Here is a 27904-nt window from a genome sequence, read left to right as displayed (position 1 = left end):
AGCTATTTCTCAGAAACCTCTGCTCATGCATGCACAAGAGATGGGAATGCTATGGCTGCACGTGCAGGCCTTCCTCTTGAGGTATTAATATTATAACTAAACTTAATTTCATTATTCTCATATTGATTGATATATTTGGTTGTGATTAATTGTTTCAGGATCTTGAGTTTGTGCAATTTCATCCAACCGGTATATCTGTTGCTGGGTGCCTTATTACTGAAGGTTAGTGTATATTTCTTTCTGTTCATGAGAGATAAACTGAAAAGACTGTTATAACCAGGGTCATCTCAATGTAGGATCTCATGGTGAAGGGGCTATTTTAAGGAACAGTGAAGGTGAGAGATTTATGGAACGTTATGCACCAACTACAAAGGATCTTGCATCAAGGGATGTTATTTTACTATGCAAAATTTTGATAATAAATTGTTGTTGCATTCGTCATTTGATGCAAAACCCTAAATACCTGCACATAAGTTGTCTGTGGTAGATCATGTTTGTAACTTTGTTATTAGACTTGGAGTGTAATGATTTATGCTTATTGCTTTGTCTTGTCTTGGATAAAGCCAAAGTGTGTCTCAGTTAACAATAAGAGTCTAGTTTATGAAGTCAAAGATAATCTCATATGTATCATGCAAAAAACATAATTTTCCAACAAGAGGAGTTTCCATTGTTTCTTGATCACTGTATTTGGGTGTTGCTACAGAAAAGGATCTCTGGTTTGAGATCTCGATTCATCCAAGGAGAAAGCAAAGGAATCGACTACAAAGAGAGGTAATTGATTAATCTCTTGCCAATTTAATTTATGGTTGCAAGAAATTACTGAATATGAGATCATGATGGATTTGATGTAATATAAAAATACACCATAATCCAATAGTAGCGTCCAAAGATTTGTGGATATGACATGGATTTAAATTCCTAAACTATAATCCTTTTCAAATCTAAATATGCCTTCAAAACCACAACAAATGTAGTCGCATCCCACACCACACTATCTCTTCATATAGACATGAAAACTTCAAGGGATTTCCAACAACTTCAATTATGTAAGTACCCTGAAAAATGCATTAAAACAAACATCTCCTGAGCAATACTCAATAACTCACTTCCAACGTACCCAAAAACCATAGTGTTCCAAGAACATAGTCTCTTTGAGGCATTCTATCGAACACTTTATGGGCATGCTCATGTTCGAACACTTTATGTGCATCTAGATTAAACAATTTGTAATCAAAATAGTGGGTTCGATTCTTTTCCATTTTTGATGTGAACATTGTTGGTATTTGTCGAAGAATGTTCATTTCACTGAAGTGGTCAAGGGTTTGGCAATCGTATGTATCTGGGTAGAGTATTGTTTGGGACAAAAAAAACAGGACAACGACACTTGGAAAGCAGAAGTGAGAGATGTTGTTGACATTGACATGAACATCCGAACCCAGATTGTCCATGGTGAAAATGGACCACCGAAAAGATCACGGATTTCCACATTTGCAGAGCATCTGTGCACTCATCAAACTCCTCTGACGTTTTCTCTTAAATATGGATGATTTTGATGGAATTTTGAAGTTGTGCAAGATGATCAGTAGTTGCCGGTAGAAGAAGAGGAGGTCGCCCGGGTGGCAGAGTTTGCTAGTGTAAGTGGGAGAACCGATGGGGTGGAAGAAATAAGAACGGTGGGGTGGTAATGTGGTATGACGGGCTATATTCTATCAAAAATTTCGTTTTAGCCCATTTTTTTCATATAAACTTGAAATGCTGATTTTACCCTTTTATTTATTTTTTGTATTTTTTTTTTCATATTATTGTAAACCCTTTATTAAAACAAAATAAAAAATAAAGACATTGTGTCTATTTACTCCATCCCACCTATAACCTCTCTCTCTCAAATACTCTATTATCGGTACCATCCTCTCCATCAACAACACCAAACCAACCCTACTCTCTTTAAGAAATCAACTCCATCTTCCTTTCATCTCTCACTCATCGTCATCAAGCACATATATATTTGTTAATCGATGACACTATCGGAGAAGACGAAGCAACAATGGCCGCCACAGGAACTAGGGTTTTCAAAGTCGCCACTACTAGGGTCTCGTTTGAAGAGGGTGGTGTTGGGTAAGGGGTTTGATCGACGTTTGAGACGTCGGTGGCTGACCGTCCATCCTCATCAGATAATTCAACAACTATGAGTGTTTCACGGTCGAACCTATAATTGTTTGTAAGCCTCAACACCAGAATCAAGGTGCAATTGTTTGTAAGTCTCAACTGTAATGTGTATGTTGAATCTGAAATCAAGGTGCACTAACTTTATGAGATAATCTCCTCCTTCTTCAACACATAAACAAATATACACACTCAAACAATTGTTGATTTCGTAAGTGTGTGGGGAAGAGAGACAAATTGAGATTGATTAAACATTATAGATGTTTTCTATTGATGATTTGTTATCGTTACGAAGTTTTTTTATGTTTATCTTTCTAACGAACAATTCACTGGTGGTTTGATTTTGAAACTGAATCAAAATGTCAATTTGATTTGTTGGCAAAATGAAATGGAAGATTGAAGATTTCTTGTTTTTGTATGATTCTTTATCAGATGTGGATATGCAACATTGAAGATTTATAGCGATTATTTTGTCAATGAGTTTTATTAAATATTGATTTGTATTTTGATCAAGTTTATCAATCAAATGAATACGTCACCATGAAACTGAATCGAAAGTGTGTATGTGTGAGAGTGTGTGTTTATTGTGGTAGCCAGAGAGAGATGGATGGGTTTCATTATTTTTTTTTAATTTTTAATTAATTAAAGATTATAATAAATATGAAAAAAATACAAAAAAGAAGTTAAAAGGGCAAAACGGTCATTTCAAGTATTCTGGACCTAAACCACATGAAATTCTTGATTTTGAACATTTCATAGTAAGTCAAAAACTTTTTGGAACCTATCCTTTTTTTGCATACCACAAGGACCAGTTTTGCAATTTTCTCTTCTATTTAGTATATACTTTTTTTTAAACTGACATTTAATATTTTTATTTATGGACAAAATTATGTAGTTAGTTCATATGGTTTTTTAAAATAAACTAGGTGATAAGCCCGACACGAAGCCCCTACAATTGTTTTTATTTATTTATTTATTTTAGCAAAACCTAAAAGCATCTATGTATCTTAGCAAAATCCAAAGAACGTTATTCTTATATCCAAAACCCAAAAATCGGTGCATTTTGTAATACTCAGAAAAATCATGATAAATTTAAACTTTTTTAAAACCAACAAATTTCACAATTTGTTTACAAACATAGTTTTCAAAACATGTTCAACATCAAAGTCTCCCAAAATTATAAGTCAAACCATGAAGATGTGTACAGTCACGCCTTCGCCTTCCTGCGATCATTCAAATTACCTGAAACATAACCAAAAACTGTAAGCTAACGCTTAGTGAGATCCCCCAAAGTACCAACCCAGAAACAAAAAACATGCCGGGTCCAATCAACCATCGGGTTAGAATGTCAATACACAACGGGCCCTGTCATCCTCGGTATGGAATACCCTCGGTCCCACTCAACTGTAACACCCCGATTCTCAGGTATTATTTAAGTAAGATTTATTGGGTTAAGCTCTACTCGACGAGTTGGTTGACCTACTCGTTGAGTAGCAGCGGGGTGGGATCGCGTGTTAAGCGACCTACTCGTCGAGTCCATATTGGGACTCGGTGAGTAGGAGCTGGCAGATGAAACCTTAAATTTCGGGGTTTGCACTATTTAAAGGAACCTTAGCCTCCTTTGGCCTCTTTGCAGTCTTTGAGAGCCCCTTAAAACCCTAATACGCGTGTGTGTGCCCATTGTGTGTTTGAAGCTTGAAAAGAGGATCTTTGGAGGGAGAAGGCTTGGAGGAGAAGGAGATTGGAGCAAGTAGAGTGTGGGAATCAACTTTTATCTCAGTTATCATATTTTGGAGGTAACCACATCACCTTTTCCTTGTGAATCTCTTCTATTGGTTGAGTTTTAGGGTTTTTGGTGAGATAATAAGTTGGAAAGATGAGCTATGGGCTAGATCTGAGGTTGTAACTTCAGATCTGGACCCTCCTTGGATTCTAGAAGCATAAAGTTTTAGTGTTGGTCATGATTAAGGTCCCTCTTGAGCATGAAGTTCCATTAAGAACTTAAAATAGGCATTTAGAGCCTTTATAGCCATGCATGCACGTAAAGTTTGCAACTTTACGTGATAAGCATACCCTAGAAGCTTGGATCTGTGATTTGGAGCCGCTGCATGGCTCAAAACAAGTCTGTATGGAAAGTGGACTGAATGGACTCGGCGAGTCGCAAGGTTGACTCGGCGAGTCACATGAAGATGGCCGTGAACTCGACGAGTTGGATGAACAACTCGGCGAGTCCGATGAAGATTACCATAAACTTGACGAATTGAAGAACAAATCGGCGAGTCGGATGAGTTTTCCCTAGAATATGTATGCATGTGTATCCGTCGGGTTGCAAGGAGGGAACTCGACGGGTGGCCTCAAAGTTTGAACGAGAATCGAAGGAATTCGACGAGTCACCCCGATGACTCGGCGAGTTGGGGTCAACATGGACTGTTGACCTTGACTGAGGGCTTTGACTTTGACCAGGGGTTGACTAGTGGGTTATGGAGTACCTTATAAGGTTAAGGACTTATGAGTATGTGGTACTATGATAATAGGTGGTGGAGCCTGTGTCAAGTGATCCAAGAGTTGGAGTTTACCTTTCGAGTCGACATCTGAGAAGTGAGTTATCCTCACTATATCGATAGGGTCTACGACACCAAAGCCGACCCTTTAGTTGCTATTGTTATGGTATGCTACATGTGGTTATGATTTGTTAGATCGGAATCAGGGTAGACAGTATGTTATGTTTTATGATCCGTAGGGATTGGTATGTTAGTGACCTGCTAGGTCGGTACTCTAGTTACAGGAGAATTCTATGATTGATGATCAGTGAGATAGTCATGTTTGATGTTTGTATATGCATGTATATGATAGTTATGCACACATAGTAGTTGCTTGTTGGTTGGGTTGAGGCGGTGCTGCTTTGTGCGGTAGGCCAACACACCCTATGAGCGGTCCGGGGAGACTGTAGGCCTACATGGCGGACCAGTCATGCCGAAGGCGCGGGATAGATCCAGATAGACTGTAAGCCCTGTAGGGTGGTCCAGTTAGGCCGATGGCCCAATATGCATGTTGATTGATTGATTATTACTGATACGGTATTGTCAGTGTGGTATTGGTATTTTAGGGTAGCTCACTAAGCCCTCGGGCTTACAGTTTTCAATTTATTGTTTCAGGTACTTCATGAGATCATGGAAAGGCGAAGGCGTGACCGTACCGCTCCTCATCCTTATGTTATGATTTTGGGACACTCTGATGGATATTGATTTGAAACATTTTTGTAAACAAACGCTGTTTGATTTTATTTATGATTGAAAAAGTTTAAATTTGGTGTAAAATTTATGGATGTTACAAGTTGGTATCAGAGCCTTGGTTTGAGTGAATTGGAGGAACACTCGTGTGAATCCAGTCTCAAATCAAGGAGATTTTTGCAAAAGTAATTTTTTTAAATGGTTTTCAAAATAAAGGATGGAAGGTGCAGAGGGTATGATCAGCCGGAGCCTGTAAGTAAACCCCAAAATACCATACAGTTATTTGATATTCTGATATTAGAACAGCATGCTAGTGCTAGGCTAGGGATCTTCGGGAATCACATGATAGATTTTCCTGATTATATGATGCCTATTAGCCTAGGGTTTCTTGTATGTGGAATTGACATCATAATTGTAGGTGTTTAGTGTATGCATCACGACTGTGCATAATAAAGACCTTATAGCCTGAGAATGTTGATTCGGCCTTCGGGTAGGATTGGATATTCGCAAGTCTATTGGGTCCAGCGTTATGTGCAGCTATCATGCACTGGCGCTGCAGGGGATGATGGAAGTTTCATGGATGTGTGAGTCGTGATAAGTGGTGAGACTAGATGCGAGATATTTGGTATTCCCCTAGAAGTGAGGGTTGAGCACATTTCCTATGTTGATGATATTGTTAGGGTGTTGTGGTGATACTTGAGACAAATATAAGTAGGTGTGGAAGGTAGTATGGGCCCGTACTACTGAAAGCACAGGACCCATACGCGTAGCAAGGAAATCATAACCCTTAGGATTTGTGGGTTTTGGTCTCCCGACATTATGTTATTTATCTGATGACTTGTATATATATTTCAGTATGGTGGTGATGATACGTATTGCTTCTGGATCCGGATCAGGATCAGGATCAGGATCGGGGTCGGGAGATGGAGGGTTGGAGGTGCCGGTAGCACCGGAGCCCGTGGTACAGATATGGACCAAGGAGTTGGATGCCAGAATCTGGGAGATTATGCACGACGAGATTGCTGCTGCGTTCCGAGCGTAGCTGCCAGAGATGTTTTGGTCGATTAAGACCACGATGGTTAAGTACTTTGATGAGCGATATGCAGCTCTAGCAGAGACAGCTGCCGCTGCAACCACTTTGGTTGTAACTGCGGCAGGGGTTGGAGGAGGAGTCGGCAGGGCTTTCCAGTATCGGGACTTCGATAATACGAAGCCCCCGACGTTTGATGGTACACAGGATGCGATTAGGGCTATGAGGTGGTTATATGACGTGGAGAGCTGTTTCTTCACGTGCTCATGTCCGGCTGGCCAGAAGGTCAGGTGTGCCCTAAACCTGCTGAGGCTTGGGGAAAAGGACTGGTGGAGGCTGACGACTGGGTTGTATACTGATAATCAGCGGGCTGCTGTTACTTGGGAGCAGTTCAGAGATATGTTACGCACCCTCTACGTTCCACGCGTTGAGTGGGAGCGGCTTGCGCATGAGTTTTTGACATTGAGACAGGATGGGGAGTCTGTGATGGAGATAACCCGTATGTTCACGTAGAGGGCTATGTTTTGCCCGGAGTTTTCTTCAGAGCAGTCTCAGATGACTCATTATCTGAGTATGCTCAAGACTGATATTCGACAGTTTGTGTCTACACAGCGATGTGATACCCTCCTGGATCTTCAGGAAGCAGCGAGGCAGCGTGAGTTAGAGATAGAGTTGCAGCTAAAGGAGCAGCGTCAGGCACCGACACAGTCTTAGCCGGCACCTAAGCGGTCTAAGACCGCTGATACATGGTCTGGGGGTCATCAGAGCCGCACTTGTGGAAAGTGTGGCAAGGCTCATTCGGGGGTTTGTCGAGCAAGAGGTGGGTGCCACAAATGTGGCAAGGAAGGGAACTATGCCAGGGACTGCCGTCAGTCCGCCCCTCCAGCAGATATGAGGATTTGTTACCATTGTCATCAGGTTGGTCATGTGAAGACCAACTGTCCGCAACTCTCCGCCAAGTCGGCGCAGGGTTTCGCGCACGCTACTGTGAGGATTGGAGATGGGAGGCCAGTCAAGGTGGAGCCTCCGAAGGCTCAGGGTCGCGCCTTTCGGCTCACGGTCGAGGAGGCCAAGGCAGCACCGGATGTGGTTGTTGGTACGTTTCTATTCTCTATCTCAGTTATTGTATTTATGTTATGCTTATTGATTGTATCTGTGATTAGGTACGTTTTTACTGAATTCTTTGCCCGCTTTGGTATTATTTGACTCAGGGGCGAGTCGGTCGTTTGTATCTCAGACCTTCTCTAAAGGGTTCAGTGTGCCGATAGATGATCTTGAGTGTCCGTTGCAAGTTTTGATCGCCAACGAGCACGGGGTTTCTGCTTCATCGATCTACCGGGGATGCGAGTTGGAGATTTTCAGGGTGTCCTTCCCGATAGATTTGATCCCTATCCCCATGGGGGAAGTGTGCGTGATTGTAGGGATGGATTGGCTTAGCCGTTTTGGCACCATGATCGACTGTGAAGGACAGCGGGTGGTGGTTCGAACCCCAAGTGGGGGAGAACTTGTAGTATATGGTGAGGACACCAGGTTGGGATCAGGGTTTTGTTCGGCAGCCAGGGCTCAACAGTATATTCAGCATGGGTGTGCCGGTTATTTGGCGTATGTGGTAGATACGCGGGTTAGAGATCAGTTCTCAGTTTCTGAGGTCCCGATGGTGAGGGAGTTTGCTTATGTGTTTCCGGAGGAGTTACCAGAAGTGCCTACGGAGAGGCAGGTTGAGTTCAGGATTGATCTAATGCTGGGTGCGACTCCTATCGCTAAGGCGTCGTACCGACTGGCACTGCCAGAGATGCAGGAGTTATTATCTCAGTTGCAGGAGCTACTTGGTAAGCAGTTTATTCGTCCGAGTAGTTCACCCTGGGGAGCACCGATCCTTTCCCCAGGAAGAAGGACGGTTTGCACAGGATGTGCATTGACTATAGGGAGCTGAATAAATTAACGGTGAATAAGCGTTATCCGCTCCCAAGGATAGACGATCTTTTCGATCAGCTGCAGGGTGCATCTTGGTTTTCCAAGATTGACTTGAGATCAGGATACCACCAGGTAAGGGTGAGGGAGGAAGATGTAAAGAAGACCGCGTTTCGGACTCGTTATGGTCATTACGAGTTCGTGGTGATGCCGTTTGGGCTCACCAATGCACCTGCAGTGTTCATGGATCTGACGAACCGAGTCTGCAGACCAATGCTCGATCGTTCGGTCATTATGTTCATAGATGATATATTGGTGTATTCCAAGACCCGAGAGCAGCATGAGGAGCATCTCAGGGAGCTGCTGGAGGTTCTGCGACGAGAACGACTGTATGCCAAGTTCTCGAAGTGTGACTTTTGGTTGTGAGAGGTCCAGTTCCTCGGACATCTCGTTAACCAGGAGGGTATTTTGGTCAATCCGGCCAAGGTGGAGGCAGTTATGCAGTGGAAGACTCCGAAATCTCCCTCAGACATCAGGAGTTTCTTGGGTTTAGCAGGGTATTATCGGAGATTCATTCGTGACTTCTCCAAGATTTTCGTACCCCTCACTCGTCTAACAAGGAAGGCGGTAGATTTCCGGTGGGGCCTTAAGTAGCAGAGGGCATTTGAGACCCTTCGGCGATGTTTATGCGAGGCGCCGGTGTTGACACTCCCCGAGGGAGTTGAGGATTTTGTGGTATTTTGTGATGCATCCATCACAGGCCTGGGGGCAGTCCTCATGCAGAGGGGACAAGTGATTGCCTACGCATCGCGACAACTGAAGCCACATGAGACGAGATACCCTACGCACGATCTTGAGTTGAGAGCGGTGGTTTTCACTCTCAAGATTTGGATCCCTTGGGCTTCTTCCCCAAATCCCCCATCGTCAGCCCCTCCGCTGCCTTCCTCTTCCGGATGTGCTCCAGATCAACTCCCTTTCCCTAGCCCTGACAATCATGGAATCCAGGGTAGGGAAAGCTGAGAAACTGACATGCTCTAAGATATCAGCTCGTAACATGTCATGGTAGCGGGTCCTCTTCATGTCCTCATCACCCGCATACTGGAGCACCAACAATGCCTTATCCCGAAACTTGGCGGTGATCTCCGCCATAGTCTCCATAGTCTGTCTCATGTCCAAGAACTCCCTGGCCAGCTGCTGAATCTCCACAGCTGGCGCAAACTCCGCCCTAAATCTGGTCACAAAGTTTGACTAGGTCATAGCCTCAACAGCCGAGGCTCCCAGAGAGTCACCAGTCGACTCCCACCAATCTCTGGCCTTGTCTCTCAAACACCCGACAGCGAAACGGACCTTCGACCCTTCCAGGAAGAAGCTCGTCAGCTGCGCAGACTCGATGTCTACGATCCATCTCCTAGCAGCAATGGGGTCCTTCACCCCATGGAAATCTGGCACACCACTCCCTTTGAAGTCCTTAAAGGACAGTGTGCGTGGCCGTGACTGGTTGGTCGCCATGTCACTCCTGAACGCCCTGAGGAGATCCTCCATCAGCTCAATGATCCCTTCCTTGATCGACCCGAAGATAACCTTCGTCGCATCAAGGATACCCCTCGTGATATTGGACACGATGAACTCGCGTAACCCATCATCTACATGCTCGGATCCTGCGCCTGAGCTCGATCCTAACCCGGACCCTGAACCTCCTGCTCCATGTCGCATGACCACCATTCTGAAAATAAACATACGATTGTCAGGATCACATAGACCTCTTAGAGGTCTCACACACTTTCCAAGTTTCCAGGTTCCATCTAGGCCCTTCTTGATTCGAGTACAGGTCCTCTGCTTTCAGTAGTACAGGCTCATACTACCTTCCACATCTACCCGTACTTTCCTCAAGGATTGCTTTGACTTCGCCAAGTCCCTTTTTCTGATACTCTTTCCACTGACCTTATCCTAGGCTTCCCTAGGGCACTCTCCGACCTATTCTCCACCATCAACTGCACTAGGAGTCCCCACCACCTCCCCCTAACTAGCTTGCGGATACTGTAACATACTCGCTCTTTAGTCAGTTGGAGCTGGCCCGAACCCCCCCCCCCCCCCCCCCCCATAGCACAAAGCAAGCAACATTCGTGCATCGAGTAACCAAACCAGGCATAATCTACACAAGTCATCCTACTGTTGACTAAACAGTCCTAGCATATAGCTCATACAACAGGCACATAAGGCATCCTTTCTAGATCCTTAGTCCTATTCTAGCATGCAGTTTTCAGAATCATATATCAGGCACACAAGGCATCTCTATAGATCCTTAGTCTTATTCTAGCATGCAGTTCTATGAATCAAACCATATAACATAACATAATAAGTATGGGTATCTTGGGGAAAACTTACTTGAGCCCGGACGGTCGCATGCATCACACACTTCGTCTTTCTTAGAATTTCTCAATTTAGATTTTAGAAAACCATTTTCTTGTAAAAATCTTTCAGTCTCTCAGTTTGAGTCCAGACACCCCCGAGGGTGTGTCTAAATCCCTCAAACCAGGGCTCTGATACCAACTTGTAACATCCCAAAATTCAAGCCCAAAAATTTCATTTTTAAATTAACAATTCCATAAACATTTTACCAAAAAATTGTCAAATAAACAACACGTCACAAAATCATATTGTTATGTCCCAAACCATAACGTCAAAAGTAATAAAAATCAGAGTACAGTCCCAAAAACTCCTTGCGGAAACCATGAGTGTGTGTGTGTGATGCGATGCTACACCGCCGGCTCCTTCCCCTTCGATGAAGAGGTACCTGAAACCAAAACCAAAACTGTAAGCACAAAGCTTAGTGAGTTCCCCCATCATACCACATACCATACAATATCGTCGGTATCTTTCAACCGGTAACCTTCATCGGTATCTTTCAACCGGTAACCTCCATCGGTATCTTTCAACCAGTAACCATCATCGGTATCTTTCAACCGGTAATCAACATCGGTATCTTTCAACCGGTATCCGTCGTCAATATCTTTCAACCGGTAACTGGGGACTATTTCATCCCTACCACTAGCATACAATCAACAGATATAAACATACAGTCAGGCATATCTGGGTACTGACCTACCCTTGGGTCCTAAGGACCACTGTTAGGGAAACTAATCCCTACTATACATATAACATATCATCCAGATAAATCTCATAACCAACACATAACCAGACCAAGATAATTATCACAAAGACCATTATCTTCTAAATACTCCTTTTTGGTGGGCCGGTATTGTGGCCTTAGACCCACCCCTACTGGAAGGTAACTCACCTCAATGTCGTGCAATATTTGAATTATCCTCGGTGCAGAAGTCGACTCCCTTCGACTCCCCGATCCCTACATGACAACCTTCAAGTCAACACACAGCAAGTGCAACCCTAAACAGGGTCAGTCAAAGTCAACTTCAAATTGACCCGACTCGCCGAGTTGGGCCGTCAACTCGCCGAGTCCCTCACCCTTTACTCGTCCTCAACCATGACCCGACTCGTCGAGTTGGGCCGTCAACTCGATGAGTTCCTCTCTCATATGAACATCGCATTAAACTCATCCGACTCGCCGAGTTGATGAACAACTCGTCAAGTTCACCTTCATCTGATGAACAAGTTCTGTCCTTGACTCGCCGAGTTGATGAACAACTCGTCGAGTTCATCTTCATCCTAAGAAGATTTCCTTGGACTCGCCGAGTCTGTTCTAGCACTCACCGAGTCCCATGAACTCCAGGTCTAAAATCACGTCCAATGCATTGGGTAACTCTTTCTGCCCGGTTACAACCCTTCTAACACTCAACTGGGTTCCTTTGACCCTCAACAGATATGGGGCTCAAAGCCTCGGACTCGTCGAGTCCAAGAACGGACTCACCGAGTCGGTCACGTCCACACTCTAAATCCTCGAGTTCTGATGTACAACCTTTGATCAAAAGATAGATCCAAGCTTCTATAATCGATCTAGCACGTAAAGTTACAAACTTTACGTGCTTGCATGGGACTTTGAGCTCAAAAGACATAAAACAAGCTCCTATGGTGCATGGGACCTTTCATGGGTGCAAAAGCAACCCAAATCTGTCTAGTGACTCCTTTAATGATGTGATTCATAAGATTTAACCCCCAACCATGTTTGTAAACATGGTTGGCCACCAAAAATGGCTTAGAAAAGCCCTAAATCTCCTCAAAGAGGGATCTAACAAATGAATGAGCAAGGTTACAACTTTTTACCTTCAATGAGCTGTAGAAAGTGAAGAAATTCGGTTTCCCTTGGCCTCTACTTGCTTCCTCAAGCTTTTCTCCTTCCTTCTTAAGACCACAAGCACCAAAATCCACCAATAAGGCTTAGATTGCTTTAATAACGACTAGTGTTTCAATGAGAGGTGCTTTTGGGAGCATAAGGGACGTTTTGGTCGACATAACATTGTTTAAATAAGGTGCAAACCCTTGGATTAAGGTTTTTGTCCAGACAACGTCTACTCGTCGAGTCCGGGACCCGACTCGCCGAGTCCATCGCTTAAATCCCGCATCCCATATCACTTCTACTCGGCGAGTTGGTCCTTCAACTCGCCGAGTCCAAGGCCAAAAATGCAAAATACTTAGATAAAAATAAAAGAAATGCGTACCAAGAACCAGGTGCTACAACTTAGGAAATCCGGGACGATCCATGTGGAAAGTATGAGTAGATGTGGCAGATAGTATGGGCCTGTACTACTGAAAGCAGAGGACCCGTACTCGGAACAGAGAGAATTCCAGAGGTTCTAAGTAGCAGATTGAGAGGAGATGACATGGTTTGGGTACCATGATTTGTAGCAGATTGAGGGGAGATGATATGGTTCGGGTACCATGATTTTTAGCAGATTGAGAGGAGATGACATGGTTCAAGTACCATGATTTGTAGTAGACTAAGAGGAAATGACATGGTTCGGGTACCATGATTTGTAGCAGATTGAGAGGAGATAACATGGTTCGGGTACCATGAATTGTAGCAGATTGAGAGGAGATAACATGGTCAAGTACCATGATTCGTGGTGGTTAGTGCTTCTAGTTTTACCACTTATCCCATTGTGATTGATTAGACTGAGATCAGATGTAATAGAGTGTGGGGCCAGAGGGCCATGTTGAACGAGTCTCACTGGAGCATGCTGTGAGGGGAAATCGAGTTAGTTTCCGAGAGATTTTTGGTGAGATGACAGTTGGAGTTGCAAGACTCAGGGATGAGTAGAGATGATCCTTATTGGAGGATCGCAGTCTAAGTTGAGCAATCGAATGAAAGATGAGGTGTCATCTTCTGTGGCAAGAGTTGCGCTGTCTTCATTTCCTGGGAGAAGCAAAAAGAGATGACAAGCTTCCGGTTTTTAGAGTATGGGGGGTAAACCCCATGGGGTTGCATAGGGTTGCAACCTTTTCACCAGAGTATTTTGTGCAGTATGTTTGCTGCAAGGTATTTCTTATACCATGAGAGAGTCAACTGTGGGGCTATGATGGAAGAGATCAGGGAGGTGCCTTTTGAGGGAGGCACACCTTTAGCGGTAGTTTCAGGTGGTTAAGAAGAGTATATCGAAGCGGTGGACCTTAATGTCTTCATTATGTATCGAATGAGAGAGTGGGGTCTCTTGCTTTTATGATGATTCCCGTGATGGTAGGCTGGTCGAGGAGTCAGAGACGAGGTGTGTGATAGTGCATTATTTCTGGACCAGGAGTCAGGACTAATTCAGAACAGGTAGGGTGTCCGGCGGTATATCGGTATGAGGCTTGAGATGACTAGAGGCAGTCACGTTTGGAGGATTTTGAGATTCTTGTCTGAGTTACGGGATAGTTGGAGTTGCTTGGTTCCATTGGGAAGATCATTGAAGTAATTATGTGGTACATTCCAAGAGTCAAGTGTGATATACCTGGTGAAGCAGCCTATGGAGTAGATTGTTGGTATGCCAATTGGTAATGGTTAGAACCTTGAGTGGGGGAGAATCGAGTATTCTATTAAGATGATTAGAGATTTGTTCAAGTACGGCTAGAGAATGGGGTATGGAGACCTGCGGTACTAATGCATGAGACCAGGGTTATTGGGGGTAGAGGCGAGGTGCAGAGCGAGGTAATGCATGATGTATGTGTTCAGGAAAGGATGAGTGTTTCCGCGGCGATCGGCCGCAGGTTAGGGACATTATGATGGTTAGGGACTCTTTGAGGGTATAATGGCGAATTCGAGATGGTTGGCTCGTAAGGGTAGATTCAATGGTTAAGAATTTCTAGTTAGATGTACGGATTGTTATATGCATTTTGGGAAGGGTAGAAGTTGATTGGGCAACCAACTTTAGAGTCGGTATGACTATTCTTGCATGGGTTTCGAGCAATAAGAGGAGGGAGTTTCAGATTGTCGTCAACGTGTTCTAAGTTTTTGACGATGCCTCCTTGTTTCAAATTGAGAAATGGAATATTCCGAAGTTACAAGTTGTGTGAGAGGAAGACTGGTTGTGAGATTCTGAGAGGGTACTTTGCGGTATCTGAGTATGCTGCCGTGAGTATGAGATCAGTGGTCGAGGAAAGACATCGTGAGGTTCTGTGATGGTGTACCTAGGTATCCGAGTATGATGTCCTAAATTTCGGAGTATTTTGAGTCTTGAGTTAAGAGATGGCAAGTGGTGTATCAAGTATCTACGATTCCAGTGGGAGCCCTTCGGCTAATTGACATCAAGAGATATTATCTAAGAATGTGAATTGCAGCGGGAAAAGGGGATTTTGTCATGGCAGTTTCCGTTAGGAGTGGTGATGCTTATTTTGGATGGGTGTGTACAAATATCTATGTTGGGCCGTGGAGCATGAGTTAGTGAATGCTCCCCTGTTGCTTCAAACGACAACTATAGATATTATGTCATATTTGTTGATTACCACTCTCACTTTACTTGGTTGTACCCACTAAAGGCAAAATCTGAATTTTCACGTGTATTAGTGGGTTTCATCAAAATGGTACAAACGCAATTTTCCAGGAAAGTAAATTTTTTTCAAAGTGATGGGGGCACTGAATTTTTTAATAACCAAGTCAACTCAATCTTTGAAGAAAATGGCATTCATAACTTGAAGCAAAAAGGGTAACAAACATAACAATTTGTTCAATTATTAAAGATAAATTGCGAGGATTTGATAGTGAAATTGTCGTGTGACAAGTGGATATTAATAATGGGAGAATAACGGCCGCTGAGTAGCCATTAGGAATTTTTATTTGAAGTAATTTACATTCTCATTTCTGGCAAAACATAAATCAATTTAGGGTTGTACTTATCTAATTCTAGTTTCAAACCATAGGAATGTCGATTTCTTATGAAGAACAAATAAAGATCGAATTTGCTATTATGTACACGAGATTATAGAGATGGAAGAAATTGATACCTGGGTTGGAGTTCTCTCAATGTTAAGTTGAGATAGAGCCTACAATTAACAACTTATTTATTATTCATTCAAAAGAAAGCAATTGTAATTGACTTAGACATTTCATCAAAAAATTCACCTACAAACTTAAAAACTAAAAGTTTCATGACGCAAATTTAATATATTCATGTAAATTGGAAGAAGATGAATGATAATTATACGAACCTCAATTTTTGAAATAGAGCCTGCAATTAACAACTTATTTATTAGGCATTCAAAAGAAAGCAATTGTAACTGACTTAGACATTTCATCAAAAAATTAACCTACAAACTTAAAAACTAAAAGTTTCATGAAGAAAATTTAATATATTCATGTAAATTGGAAGAAGATGAATTATAATTATATGAACCTCAATTTTTGAAATTGACGATGGTTTCCAGAATTCATGGATAATAGTTTTCATTACCATGTAATCTCTTCTTTGCATCCTTTCGGGCTCTACTCAACAAAAAGCTTTAATCACAACATAATACCAAAAGAGCAACATAAAAAGTAATTAAACCGCATTTTTGTAGAAACGATAAAATGAAAGGAAGAAATAGAGATTAAAGGTGCATAAATACAGTTGCTTACTTCCCAATAAATTTGAACTTCTCTTCTTCTCTTGTGGTAATTCTTTTAGATTTATCGCCAACAAGAGCATCTCAACAAAAGCAAATGCCTTCGCACCTGCAATATAAAAACCACCTTGTTATTTGTAAAAGCACAGGATGATTCAAATACACAAAGAATACACAATTATATACAAATACTTATACTTACTACTGTTATTGGTTCTATGCTCGGAATTACACGAGATCAAATCCAACGGAGCCTCATTCTTGAATCAGGAAAACGCATGTGGGTAAATGAATTAGGAATTAAACTTGGTGTGGATGTTCGGGCTTTTCTTTGATCCTTAGAATTTTGGTATGCTCATCATCGAAAACTATGCGTACGAATATGGCTCTTTGTCTTCTTCGTCATCTTGAGGAATCAATTGTGGAGTTAAAGGAGTATCACCTCCTCCTCCTTTATCCTTGTTTACTTCTTTCGTAATCGTGGTCAGAACAATGCCATTCGGCTCCTGCTGAGGATTTATATTCATGTCTCAAATGCAACTCCGCTGTTATGCATAAAGTCACTATACAACTTTTGTATATGTGACGCTTGAGCTCGTCGGAACATTCCATTGAAGCTAGTGTTATCGCCTCATCATCGATTCCCCAAACATCCAGTCCTAAAGTCAATAAAGTCATCCTTATCATGCTATTGAATCGACCAAAAGAAAACGATGAGAATCTACCTTCAAGAATTAGTGATTAAGTTTAGATATGATAATGATTCTTGATTTCTTTCTATGGAATTCCTGATTTTTTGCTATCGCATTCGGAATTGATTGCCGATAATTTGGTATATCAATTGAAACGTCAATGCATAACTATTAAAGTTATTAAAGTGCAGAAGGGCATTTGGGGAAATTCATTTTGGTATTTCGAGCGGGAAAAATCGATTTGGGGGGCCTTGGAGTATGCCACATGGAAAAAATCCTTTTATTTATTAGATTAGGGGATATATATATATATATATATATATATATATATATATATATATATATATATATATATATATATATATATAGAGTAAATTACATGAATGGTCCCTATGGTTTAGGGTAATTTGCGCGTTTGGTCCCTAACTTATTTTTTTAACTCGGAAGGTCCCTACTGTTTGTTTTTGTTACGCGCTTGGTCCCCGTCTTACATAAAAAGTCTATTTTTCCCTATATGTTTTAATTTATTTAAATAAACACAGCCCTAAACTCACCTTCTCATCTTACCTTACGTACCCCATCATTTTTTCCTATTTAAATAATAGTCTTTTTAGGTATGACAGGGACCAAACGCGTAACAAAAACAAACAATAGAGACCAAACACGTAATAAAAACAATCAGTAGGGACCTTCCGAGTTAAAAAAATAAGTTAGGGACCAAACGCGCAAATTACCCCAAACCATAAGGACCATTCGTGTAATTTACTCATATATATATATATATATATATATATATATATATATATATATATATATATATATATATATATATATATATATATATATATATATATATATATATATATATATATATATATATATATATATATATATAGGGATAGGAATTTGGCCCGAAAACCCGAACCGAACGAAACCCAAATAAGAGCTTATTCGGTTCTAAATACCCGACCCGGATAAGCATTCCTCCTCCCCTTTTTCTGATCGATAGAAATCAAAATCATGATTCACATTTTTGTCCTTATCGTTCATAACAAAAAAAATACCCTACACTCGTTCTCATCATTTCAAAATCAACCAATCTTCTCATCTATTTCCAAACTCGAAACCACTTTTGTCAATCCTTCCTCTTGTTTCAAACTCTCAAAATTGACCATTCCTATTGTCTCTAAGGATTCACAAATTCCTACTTTGTCTAGTCATGGAAAATTAGGCTCCAACTCAAGAAACTCAAGTAAGAAATTAATTTTCATTATGTTAATCTATTATATAAATGTTATTTTTTCACTGTGTTATTGTGTTATGTTAGTCTTTGAATGTTTTATGTTGATGTATAAAATTACATTATTATTCTATTATTCGGGTTATAAAATCCTAATACGGTTTATTTAGTTTTTTTCGGTTAAATTAGGTCCTTAATCATCTTGTATAAATTATTCTGGTAATAATCGAACCGAACCGATTAATACCTGAACCGAACCAAACCCGTATTGGTTATTTCGTTATTGCCGTTACCCTTATCTGGTTTTCGGGTTATTCGGGTTCGGGTCGGTTTAGTTCGGTTCCGACCTGAATAACATATATATATATATATATATATATATATATATATATATATATATATATATATATATATATATATATATATATATATATATATATATATAGGCTATAACCCGTGGAACCACAGTTACGAAATTAATTAAACTTTTATAGTAAAATTCAAAATTATTAATCAATTATTTTAAATAAATTATTAATTAAAAGATATTTTTTAGTTATATAAAATTATAATCTTTGATTTAAATAAATACGTGATCTTATAATTTGTATTAATTTTATTTTAACTTTTATTTTATTCTAAGGTTATCCTCCCTAATAAATGAAAATTTCTTTTGTTACATCTCACACTCTTATTCATTTTGTCAAATGTTATTTTGTGGTTATTTTGAATTAATTTTTTTTCACATGTCATTTTATGAGTTTTCCTATTTATTAGTATCCATATAATATTTTAATGTAATAATTGCAATAAATATAGTAATAAATAGATATTAATTTCTTTAATGATCTTACTTGATAATTTCAAATTTCTCAAACTAAAGTTCATTAGTTTTTTTTTTTTTTTATTTATTTAAATTATTTGATTAAATTTATAAAATAAAAAAATATTTCAATTTTAAAAAATTATTATTTTTCTTATTTTTTTATAAATTTGAACTTCTCAACTATTTATACATTCATTTTTTAACTTTTTTTAAAAGTAACCTATATAATATATATGAGTTTTATAACTGGTTAATTTGATATAATCAAAGTAGAAAATTAAAAATAAAGAATCAATAAATAGGCATGATCTTAATTAAGAGAAGCTGACATACACGACAAAAGAAGCCTTTCAACCAAAACTAGTAATTTGGGTTAGATTCAGATTTTGGTTGATAGGTTTGGTCAAAATTTGGAGGTCCTACCAAAAATGCTTCCCCATGATCCACTATTCTGCATCTCACTTTCATCGATCATCACACGGCCGGTCGTCTCCGACTTTCACCCAAACGCAACTGGTCAACAGTTCTGTCTCGTCTCTAATCTCTATCTCCATCAACGATTCTCTTCTCTCGTGTCTCCTCTCTTCTATCCAACTCCTCAAGTACCGTTTATACCACCTGCCACCGGTACGTACTAGCTTAATCTCTATCTTAATTTCTATACTTTGCTTGATTTCCTTCTGATTGTAGAGGATATTCAAACATAAAAAGTTGTAATCTTGCAAAATAGACCATTAGTCTTGATGTATAGAGACCAGTTCAAGAAGAGCTTCTCTATAAGAGATTTATGCATGACTGTTTTCCTTGAAACGGCCTAATTTGCCCGGACGATTTTGAAAACTCACTCAGTCTCCGTTCTTTTCAAATTCAAAATTAATATCGGTATCTTTACAATTCCAGATCAAATATTTTCAGTCGTCAAACATTCCTGTAGATCAATGTACATATCGGTTATTCGAAACAATTTGTACCGATTTTGTAATTGAAAACGAGTCGGGTTTGATTTTCAAAAGTCAAAGATGTCGAAATCTTCATTCTTTATCCGATCAGAGCAACATCGGTTTGCTGTGCTGTTTACAGCTTAAAACTTTAATCAAGTCTCTCACTTTTTTGTTGAACTTAGTACGTCTCCTGATGATATGCTGTTAGTTCTTTTGTTTCCAGAATTTTCATATTGTGGAGTTTTACTTCTTTATCATGAGATTGCAGTTTTCTTGAACAAATCTGAACGCTTTAAAATTGTTTAGATGAAAATTATTCTTCCATCATGTTGTCATCAAATTATTCAAGCAAATTGTTGATTCTTGTTCTACTTTAACTGGTTGTTGATCTTTTTGACCTGCAACAATGGGGAGACAGTATGAGTGTTCTTGAGTAGAGGATATTAATATTGAGATTTAGAATGTTTTATCTGTTAAGTAATTTCATAGAAATTTAATTAAAATTATGGATGTTTAGACAATTGGGTTAACAACTTTGTTGTTTTGAAGTTATATTGATTATTTGGTCTTTGAATTTATTTGAAATTATGGATTTGATGAATAAGTTGTGTGGAAAACTTAGTTAATAAAATTTTTGTACAATGGAAATCTGGTATTTTTAACTTCTTGTTTTGCTCTGCTCCAGCCTTATAAATGCGTTCACACAAGTAATTTTGATCAATTAGGAGGTTTCTTTTCCACCAAATTTTAAAGGTTTCCCAAACACACATCATGTACTCCTTATCAGTGCTAGATCCATTCTTTTCATAATATACACTCTTGAGGCAATTCATTTGAGACAATTCATCTCATTCTAGCTTGTTTGCAAGTGTTTCACATAAATTTTCCCTAATGAAGATTTGATTTTACAGGATACACCAAGTATATATTCAATGGCATCTTCTTCAACTTCATCAATTCACAAGAGCTTTAAGTATGATGTGTTTTTGAGTTTTAGAGGTGAAGACACTCGCACGAAGTTTGTGGATCATCTGTATCATGCGCTTCAGCAGAAAAGCATTCGCACTTACAAGGACAACGAAAAAATCAAAAAAGGAAAAAAGATTAGTGAAGAGCTCATTGAATCCATTGAAGACTCAAAATTCTACGTCATTGTTTTCTCCAAGAACTATGCCTCTTCATCCTGGTGCTTGGATGAACTCATGAAGATAATGGAATGTCATAGAACAACTGAGCATACTGCGTACCCCGTCTTCTATGATGTGGAACCTTCCGAAGTCTGCAAACAAAGTGGGGCAGTTGAAGAAGCCTTTGCCAAACATGAAAAGGAAGAGGCTGCTGGGAAATGGAGAGAGGCTCTGAAAGAAGCAGCAGATCTGGCTGGGTGGGAGTTGAAGAATACTGCTAATGGGTAATTCTTTCATCACATCTATGCAATAATTTTATGTTTTCCCTGGATCTAAAAAGCTTGTAAATGACCTCTTAGATTGCCAAATTTTTACTCAAACTTTGCGTCTTGTTGAAAAATTAACCATGAGATATGATTATACAACTATGTTATGTTGCATATTGAGTTCTATGTTATAGACTTCAAAGTAACAGGTCATGTGGGATTACAAGTATGTTAATCGAATCTTCTTGACAATACAGGCATGAAGCTAAGTTCATTCAAAAAATCGTTGAAGAGCTTTCACAAGAGCTACATTCCATCAGTTTCAACATTGATAAAAAGTTGGTAGGAATGGAGTCCAGGATGAAGGAAGTTGTTTCATCTTTAAGAATTGGTTTTGATGATGTTTGCATGATGGGCATTAAGGGGATGGGAGGTGGTGGGAAGACTACTTTGGCTAGAGCTGTTTTCGATCAAATATCCTTTCAGTTCGAAGGTAAAAGCTTTGTTGAAAATGTCAGGGAAGTTTCAACCGCTTCTTTTTCCGGTTTGAAGTCGTTGCAAAATCAAATCCTTTCAGATGTCTTAAATGATAAAGGCATCAATGTAAATAGTGTTTATGATGGGAAACACGTGATAAAGAAGATGATGCCTAATAGGAAGGTTCTTATTGTTCTAGATGATGTGGACCATATAGACCAACTTGAGGCATTAGCGGGCGAGCCCAATTGGTTTAAGCCGGGAAGTAGAATTATTATTACAACAAGAGATGAGCAAGTGCTATTAGCACACCGAGTGAATGTGATTCGTGATGTCAATCTCTTATCGTTTAATGAAGCAATTTGCCTCTTCAATAGGTATGCATTTGGTAAAGAGATCCCGGTTCATGGTTACAATGAGCTATCTCGACAAGTTGTATGCTATGCTGCTGGTCTTCCCTTAACGATTAGAGTTTTGGGTTCTTTTCTCTGTGGTAAAAATGAGTTTGAATGGATAGATGCCCTAGAAAGACTAAAAACGATTCCGGAAAAAGAAACTTTGAAAAAATTGGAAATAAGTTATATTGCTCTAGAGGAAGATTACAAGGAAATATTTCTAGATGTTGCATGCATCTTGAAAGGTTGGCAGAAAGACTTGGCAATCAAAGTGCTTGAGAGCTGTGGATTTCATGCTAGAAATGGTTTAAGAGTTCTTGAGCAAAAATCTCTCATATTTTTCGATGATAAACGTGTGCAAATGCATGACCATATTGTAGAAATGGGCAGGAATATTGTTCGTCGTAGGCACCCGAATAAGCCTCACAAACATAGCCGTTTGTGGATTGAAGACGAAATTCAAGAGATATTGGCTAATGATTTGGTAAGTATCAAGTGTATTTGTAAGTTTGGGAAAGCAAACACATTTTCATTCGTTACGACTTAAGTTTCATGGTGACTTGTTTTATTTTATTTTATTACAGGGTACTAAAGCAACAAGATGTATACTAATCCACCATATGAAGCTCGATCCGCATATTCTTATTAAAGGTCTTAGAAAGATGAAGGAACTTAGATTTCTTTATTATGTAGTTGGAAATCATTTCCGGGATTTGGAATTTAATAATAAAGCTATCCCGGACCTTCCAAATGCATTGCGATGTCTATGTGTGAACTATTATCCTTTTAGGTCTTTACCCACAACATTTCAAGCAAATAATCTTGTGGCACTTGAGATGGTAGACAGCAGAATTGTACAACTTTGGGAAGGGTGAGAAAACAAGGTAGAAATTGATTGTTTTGCATGATTCATCAAAATGTTGTACATCCATTGTTTAGTAATTACACCGATATTCATCTTATTATTATTATTATTTTTTTTTTTGCTTCTGTTAGGTTCTTAACAAGTTGAGATTCCTTGACCTCAGTTATTCGCAACGACTGAATACCCTTGACATAGGGCTTACTCCAAATCTCGAGACCTTGAATCTTCGACACTGTTATGATTTGGTAGAAATTCAGATGTCCGGTGGATGTTTAAATCTCATATCCATCGACCTTAGTTATTCATCAAGGTTGAGGACTCTTGACCTTGGGCTCGCTCCGAATCTCGAGACATTAATTCTTACTGAATGCCGTGATTTAGTAGAACTTCACATGCCAAGTCGATGTCTATATCTCAGATCCCTACAACTCACTAATTCAAAGTTGAGGACCCTTGACATTGGGTCAACTCCAAATCTCGAGAATTTAAAACTTGGATATTGTTATTATTTGGAAGAACTTCACATGGCTGATGAATGCCAAAAGCTGGAAAACCTCGACATTAGTTATTCAAAGTTAAGGAGCCTTAACCTTGGGCTTAGTCCAAATCTCAGGAATTTAGATCTTAACGGATGCTATAATTTGGTAGAACTTCATACTCCCATTGGATGTCTAGAAAAGCTTGCCCACTTGCACCTAAGTGGTTGTTTGGGTTTTAGATCCTTTCAGTTTAATTTAAAGCATTATACTTCTAGTAGAGTGGATGAGTCACTTGAAGTTGGTCCTTTAGCCGAGTTAGACTTGATCGTGGAGTCCGTAGAAAGATGCCCACTTCACCCTGACAATAGCTTGCCAAAGTTTCTCTTTGGTTTAGTTTATAAGGAAGATCGGCTCTCATTGACTAGAAATCTTGAGATTCTTATTTCTGTAGGTATGTGTGCTTGCACAAACCTTGAAACGTTTTCAGGAAGGATTTGTGGGTTACGGCGTTTAAGAAATCTTAAACTGGAAGGTAGTATTCTAGAGGTGCCCAAAGACCTGGGTCAGTTAGAATGTCTTGAGGAGCTAACTTTGTGGCGTACAGATATTAAGCATCTTCCAAATAGCATTTGTATGTTGAAACATTTGAAATCTCTCAAACTTATATCCTGTTTGCTTCTTGAGAAGTTACCCAAGGATCTCGGCCGGTTAGAATGTTTAGAGGACCTAACTTTGTTTTCTTTAGGGATTACGCATCTTTCTGAAAGCATTTGTATGCTGAAAGCTCTGAAGTCTCTCAAAATTACGCATTGTAGGCTTCTTGAGAAGTTACCCGAGGATCTTGGCCGGTTAGAATGTTTAGAGAAGTTAGATTTGTCATATACAACGATTAAACAACTTCCGGGTAGCATTTGTATGTTAAAACATCTGAAATTTCTCGAACTTATGTATTGTTGGTTGCTTGAGAAGTTACCTGATGATCTTGGTCGATTAGAATGTTTAGAGAAGCTTAGCCTCAGAGGGTGTAAACTTTTACAAGATATCCCGAATAACATCTGTATGATGAAATGTTTAAAAGTGTTAAATATAAAAGGTACAAGCATAAGTCATCTTCCACAGAGCATTCTTTTGTTAAAAGGTCTCTGTATTTTTGCACCAAGATGGCTTCTTCAGTCATGTGGGTTTACATCCGAGATACAAGGCAGAGTATACGAAACAGATGTCTACGCAATGGTGGGATGATTTTGAGAAGCTGGGAAGACCTGGAAAAGCCAATTCACAAAAAACTATTGTAACATGTATATACTCTCTCTGTTTTCTATATAGGTAATCTTATTTTGATTTGAATTGTAAAATTGATATGACAATAATTTTGATATTTCAGTGAAAATTCAACAATTATATTATAAGCCGTGTCAAAGTATCGGTTTGTTTTGTTTCAATGTTTTTCTTTGCATGTATCCTTGAGCATTTTTTCAACGATCTTTATGTTAGAATAATAACTATTTGATACAAAAAAGTCGATAAGCAATATTGCTCGAGTTGATTGCTTATAAGTTACTTCAATGAAGTTTCAACTACTTGTGCATAACATGCTAATTAGACTATGTTCGCCGGGAGAACTTAATCACCTAGTAGAATCTTAAATGTCACCTCACTAACCTTAGTATGCAATTATGCACAAGTATGCTTTTTTTTTTTTCATGGATAAAATGTTGTATGAAGGAATAATTTGACCTATGGAAGTATTGTATGAACGCAAGTTGTTTCTTTCATCTTATTATGAACATACAAGGAAATGATTATTCCCTCAAAATATTATAATGAATTTGATAGGAATTAGATAGTTAAATACTATAAGGGGTAAAACAGGAAATTCATCTAGGTTTGATACTCCGTATCGGCTCTAGCTTTGGCTATGGGAGAGGGGTTTCCCCTGGAACAATTTCAGATTGTGTAATCGTTCAACATATCAGTTCTATTTCATCATCATCTTCTTTCTTTCAATCTTTCTCTGTTTGATCCTATTTCATCAAACCCTAATTTCTATTCTTCATCAGAATTGTTGCACTAAGCACTACCGCCTCTTGAGCAAATTTTTGTCTTTGTTGATGTGTATTGTTGTGGTAAGATAATAAAAAGTTTGAATTATTGGCTGTAGTTCAGCATCAAGAACTTCACAAGTATATATAGGAGTCTTGCATCAAAATTTTCCCTTGTTCCCAATCTTGGCGACTAGGGGGAATATGCGTTAATTGAACTTAATTTGGTCTCTAATAGGGATATCTACTTATGATCTCATCACATTTTTGTTTTGTTTCCAGGGTTATGGTAGAGCATATTTCTCAAAAACCTCTGCTCATACTTGCACAGGGGATGGGAATGCTATGTGTGCAGGCGTTCCTCTGGAGGTATTAATATTATAACTAAACTTTATTTCATCGTTCCCATGGATTTCTATTAATACCTAATTGTTTCAGGATCTTGAGTTTGTGCCTCATTACTGAAGGTTAGTGTATATTTTCTTCTTGTTAATGAGAGATAAACTGAAAAGACTGTTATAACCAGGGTCATCTCAATGTAGGATCTCGTGGTGAAGGGGGTATTTTAAGGAATAGTGAAGGTGAGAGATTTATGGAACGTTATGCTCCAACTGCAAAGGATCTTGCATCAAGGGATGTTGTTTCAACTGCAAAGTTTAATGCTTTTGCCGAAAAGTGATGATGAGAAATGGATGAAACACACGTTTGGGTAAATTTCTCTTTTATACAAACATATGTATATGCATGGGTAGTAGCATACTTTTCTTGGTTTGTTTATTATGGCATCCTACTTTCGTGTCGACCTAATATACTTTGAAAAATCTACCCAATTATCAACAACAATAACAAAAAAGGGGCAAAAGTAAGAGGGTAAATACAGAGTAGCAGACCTAAGTGTCTCCCTTTAAAAATTCCCCTTTAGTTTCAACAGGACCTTGTTACATAAAACTCCTCGTCCCCCCTTCTTTATATGGATCATAGACCCAATTACTTTATACTCTCTTTTGGGTTTAGTATGCTGTCTAAATTTGTAAAAACCTTGTCCATTCATCCTCTACGTGTCCTTTCTAAAATTCAGCTTGGTCCTAGTCTATACAACCAACACAATGCTTTTGGTAAAAAATAGGGATGGCAGTGGGTTATGTTGGGTCATTTTTGGGTTGACATGTTTGGTTACTTAAACACTAAATAGGTTGAAAATCTCAACCCAACCCAACCTATTTAACTATACCGGGCTATAGCTATCACGTTCAAATATAAAATCAATGTTCACTACTATTATTGGGTTGATTTTTTTAAAGTATCTTCACGTTTTGATTAGAAATGAATAGGAAAATACAAAACGTCAAAGTGTAATGTTCTAATAAGAAATGAAATTGAAAATTTAATGTTATAATTGGGTAGAGGTTTCAAAATATAATTTTTTAATAAGAAATGATATTACGAATACAGTTCTAGAGTTTAGTAGATTTTTGTTGTAGTAGAAAGAAATGAAATATGACTTTATAATACTCAAATGAATGAAAGTACAATGTTATTTCCTGCATTTAGCATTTATGCATTATTTTGCAGATATTATTACAATTTGAAAATAATTAATCTCTTATAATTAGCTATATGATGTTGTGTTGATCTTAAAATGTGCAGATATGGGGAGAACGAGAAGGTACGACTAGACTACATGTGAGTTCACATGAACACTCTTGATGATGAGGTGGAGACTTTCCCACACAAGGCTGAGCGTATATTAATAACATCCTCTCACAAGGATCAAACCTACTGTTTTCCTAGAAAGGTTACCATTATCAAGCCAAAGTTACAAAGTTAAGGATCATTTCATATCATATGTGTGTGTTGATTGCTACCCTTCATTGTATTGTGAAAATGATTCTGGTAATAATTACATCTTATATGCTTTTGGTACGTCATATGCGATATGATTGGTGATTTATCATTATAAGTGTATAAAGTTGTACTATGTGACTAAAGTTGCATGTGAAAGTTGTATAAACAGGACTTGCCTGTAATATGAAACCAATTACACCCGATGACTTTTGTTTTTAAGAAGACAAATGCAAAGATTAAAAGTTTTTATAGAAACAATTAAATGATGATTTTTAACAATTTTAGAACAATCTCATCCCAAGTAAATTGAAATTTTTATCCTGGAAGGTGAGCCATTGGAGACTATTTACCATGGTTAATTTCAATAAAGCAGGAATCAATTC

General features: G+C 38.9%; 2 protein-coding genes across 3 annotated transcripts; both read left to right on the top strand.

Annotated features, from left to right (window-relative positions):
- Nucleotides 1-2: 2 nt before the first annotated feature.
- On the top strand, nucleotides 3-27630 carry LOC111901868 (succinate dehydrogenase [ubiquinone] flavoprotein subunit, mitochondrial-like). Of its 2 annotated transcripts, XR_002853619.3 has the most exons (5): nucleotides 25392-25760; nucleotides 25959-26045; nucleotides 26115-26143; nucleotides 26219-26385; nucleotides 27324-27630. XR_002853619.3 is itself a non-coding variant. In XM_052770626.1 (4 exons), the coding sequence occupies exons 1-3, from the start codon at nucleotides 52-54 to the stop codon at nucleotides 26353-26355; spliced, it is 231 nt and encodes a 76-aa protein (XP_052626586.1). In that variant the 5' UTR covers nucleotides 3-51; the 3' UTR covers nucleotides 26356-26385; nucleotides 27324-27630. The 2 variants fall into 2 exon arrangements, 1 of the variants encoding a protein (XP_052626586.1); XM_052770626.1 differs by lacking the exons at nucleotides 25392-25760; nucleotides 25959-26045; nucleotides 26115-26143 and adding exons at nucleotides 3-81; nucleotides 159-222.
- LOC111901865 (TMV resistance protein N) lies at nucleotides 19508-23423 on the top strand. The gene is made up of 5 exons (XM_023897728.3): nucleotides 19508-19711; nucleotides 20937-21436; nucleotides 21676-22774; nucleotides 22875-23174; nucleotides 23287-23423. Exons 1-4 carry the CDS (start codon nucleotides 19523-19525, stop codon nucleotides 23163-23165), a joined length of 2079 nt encoding a protein of 692 aa, XP_023753496.1. The 5' UTR covers nucleotides 19508-19522; the 3' UTR covers nucleotides 23166-23174; nucleotides 23287-23423.
- Nucleotides 27631-27904: the final 274 nt, after the last annotated feature.

This window comes from Lactuca sativa, chromosome 4 (assembly GCF_002870075.4).
Source record: "Lactuca sativa cultivar Salinas chromosome 4, Lsat_Salinas_v11, whole genome shotgun sequence".
Lineage (NCBI taxonomy): Eukaryota > Viridiplantae > Streptophyta > Magnoliopsida > Asterales > Asteraceae > Lactuca > Lactuca sativa.
This window is presented reverse-complemented; position numbering and strand designations above follow the sequence as displayed.

Excerpts from the sequence above, each read along its gene's own strand:
- LOC111901868 (XM_052770626.1), top strand. The coding sequence starts at position 52 with ATGGCTGCACGTGCAGGCCTTCCTCTTGAG. Across the intron at positions 82-158 it reads GTGCAGGCCTTCCTCTTGAG|GATCTTGAGTTTGTGCAATT; the intron begins GTATTAATATTA and ends TAATTGTTTCAG. Across the intron at positions 223-26,218 it reads TGGGTGCCTTATTACTGAAG|GATCTCGTGGTGAAGGGGGT; the intron begins GTTAGTGTATAT and ends ATCTCAATGTAG.
- LOC111901865 (XM_023897728.3), top strand. The coding sequence starts at position 19,523 with ATGATCCACTATTCTGCATCTCACTTTCATCGATCATCACACGGCCGG. Across the intron at positions 19,712-20,936 it reads GTTTATACCACCTGCCACCG|GATACACCAAGTATATATTC; the intron begins GTACGTACTAGC and ends TTGATTTTACAG. Across the intron at positions 21,437-21,675 it reads TTGAAGAATACTGCTAATGG|GCATGAAGCTAAGTTCATTC; the intron begins GTAATTCTTTCA and ends TTGACAATACAG.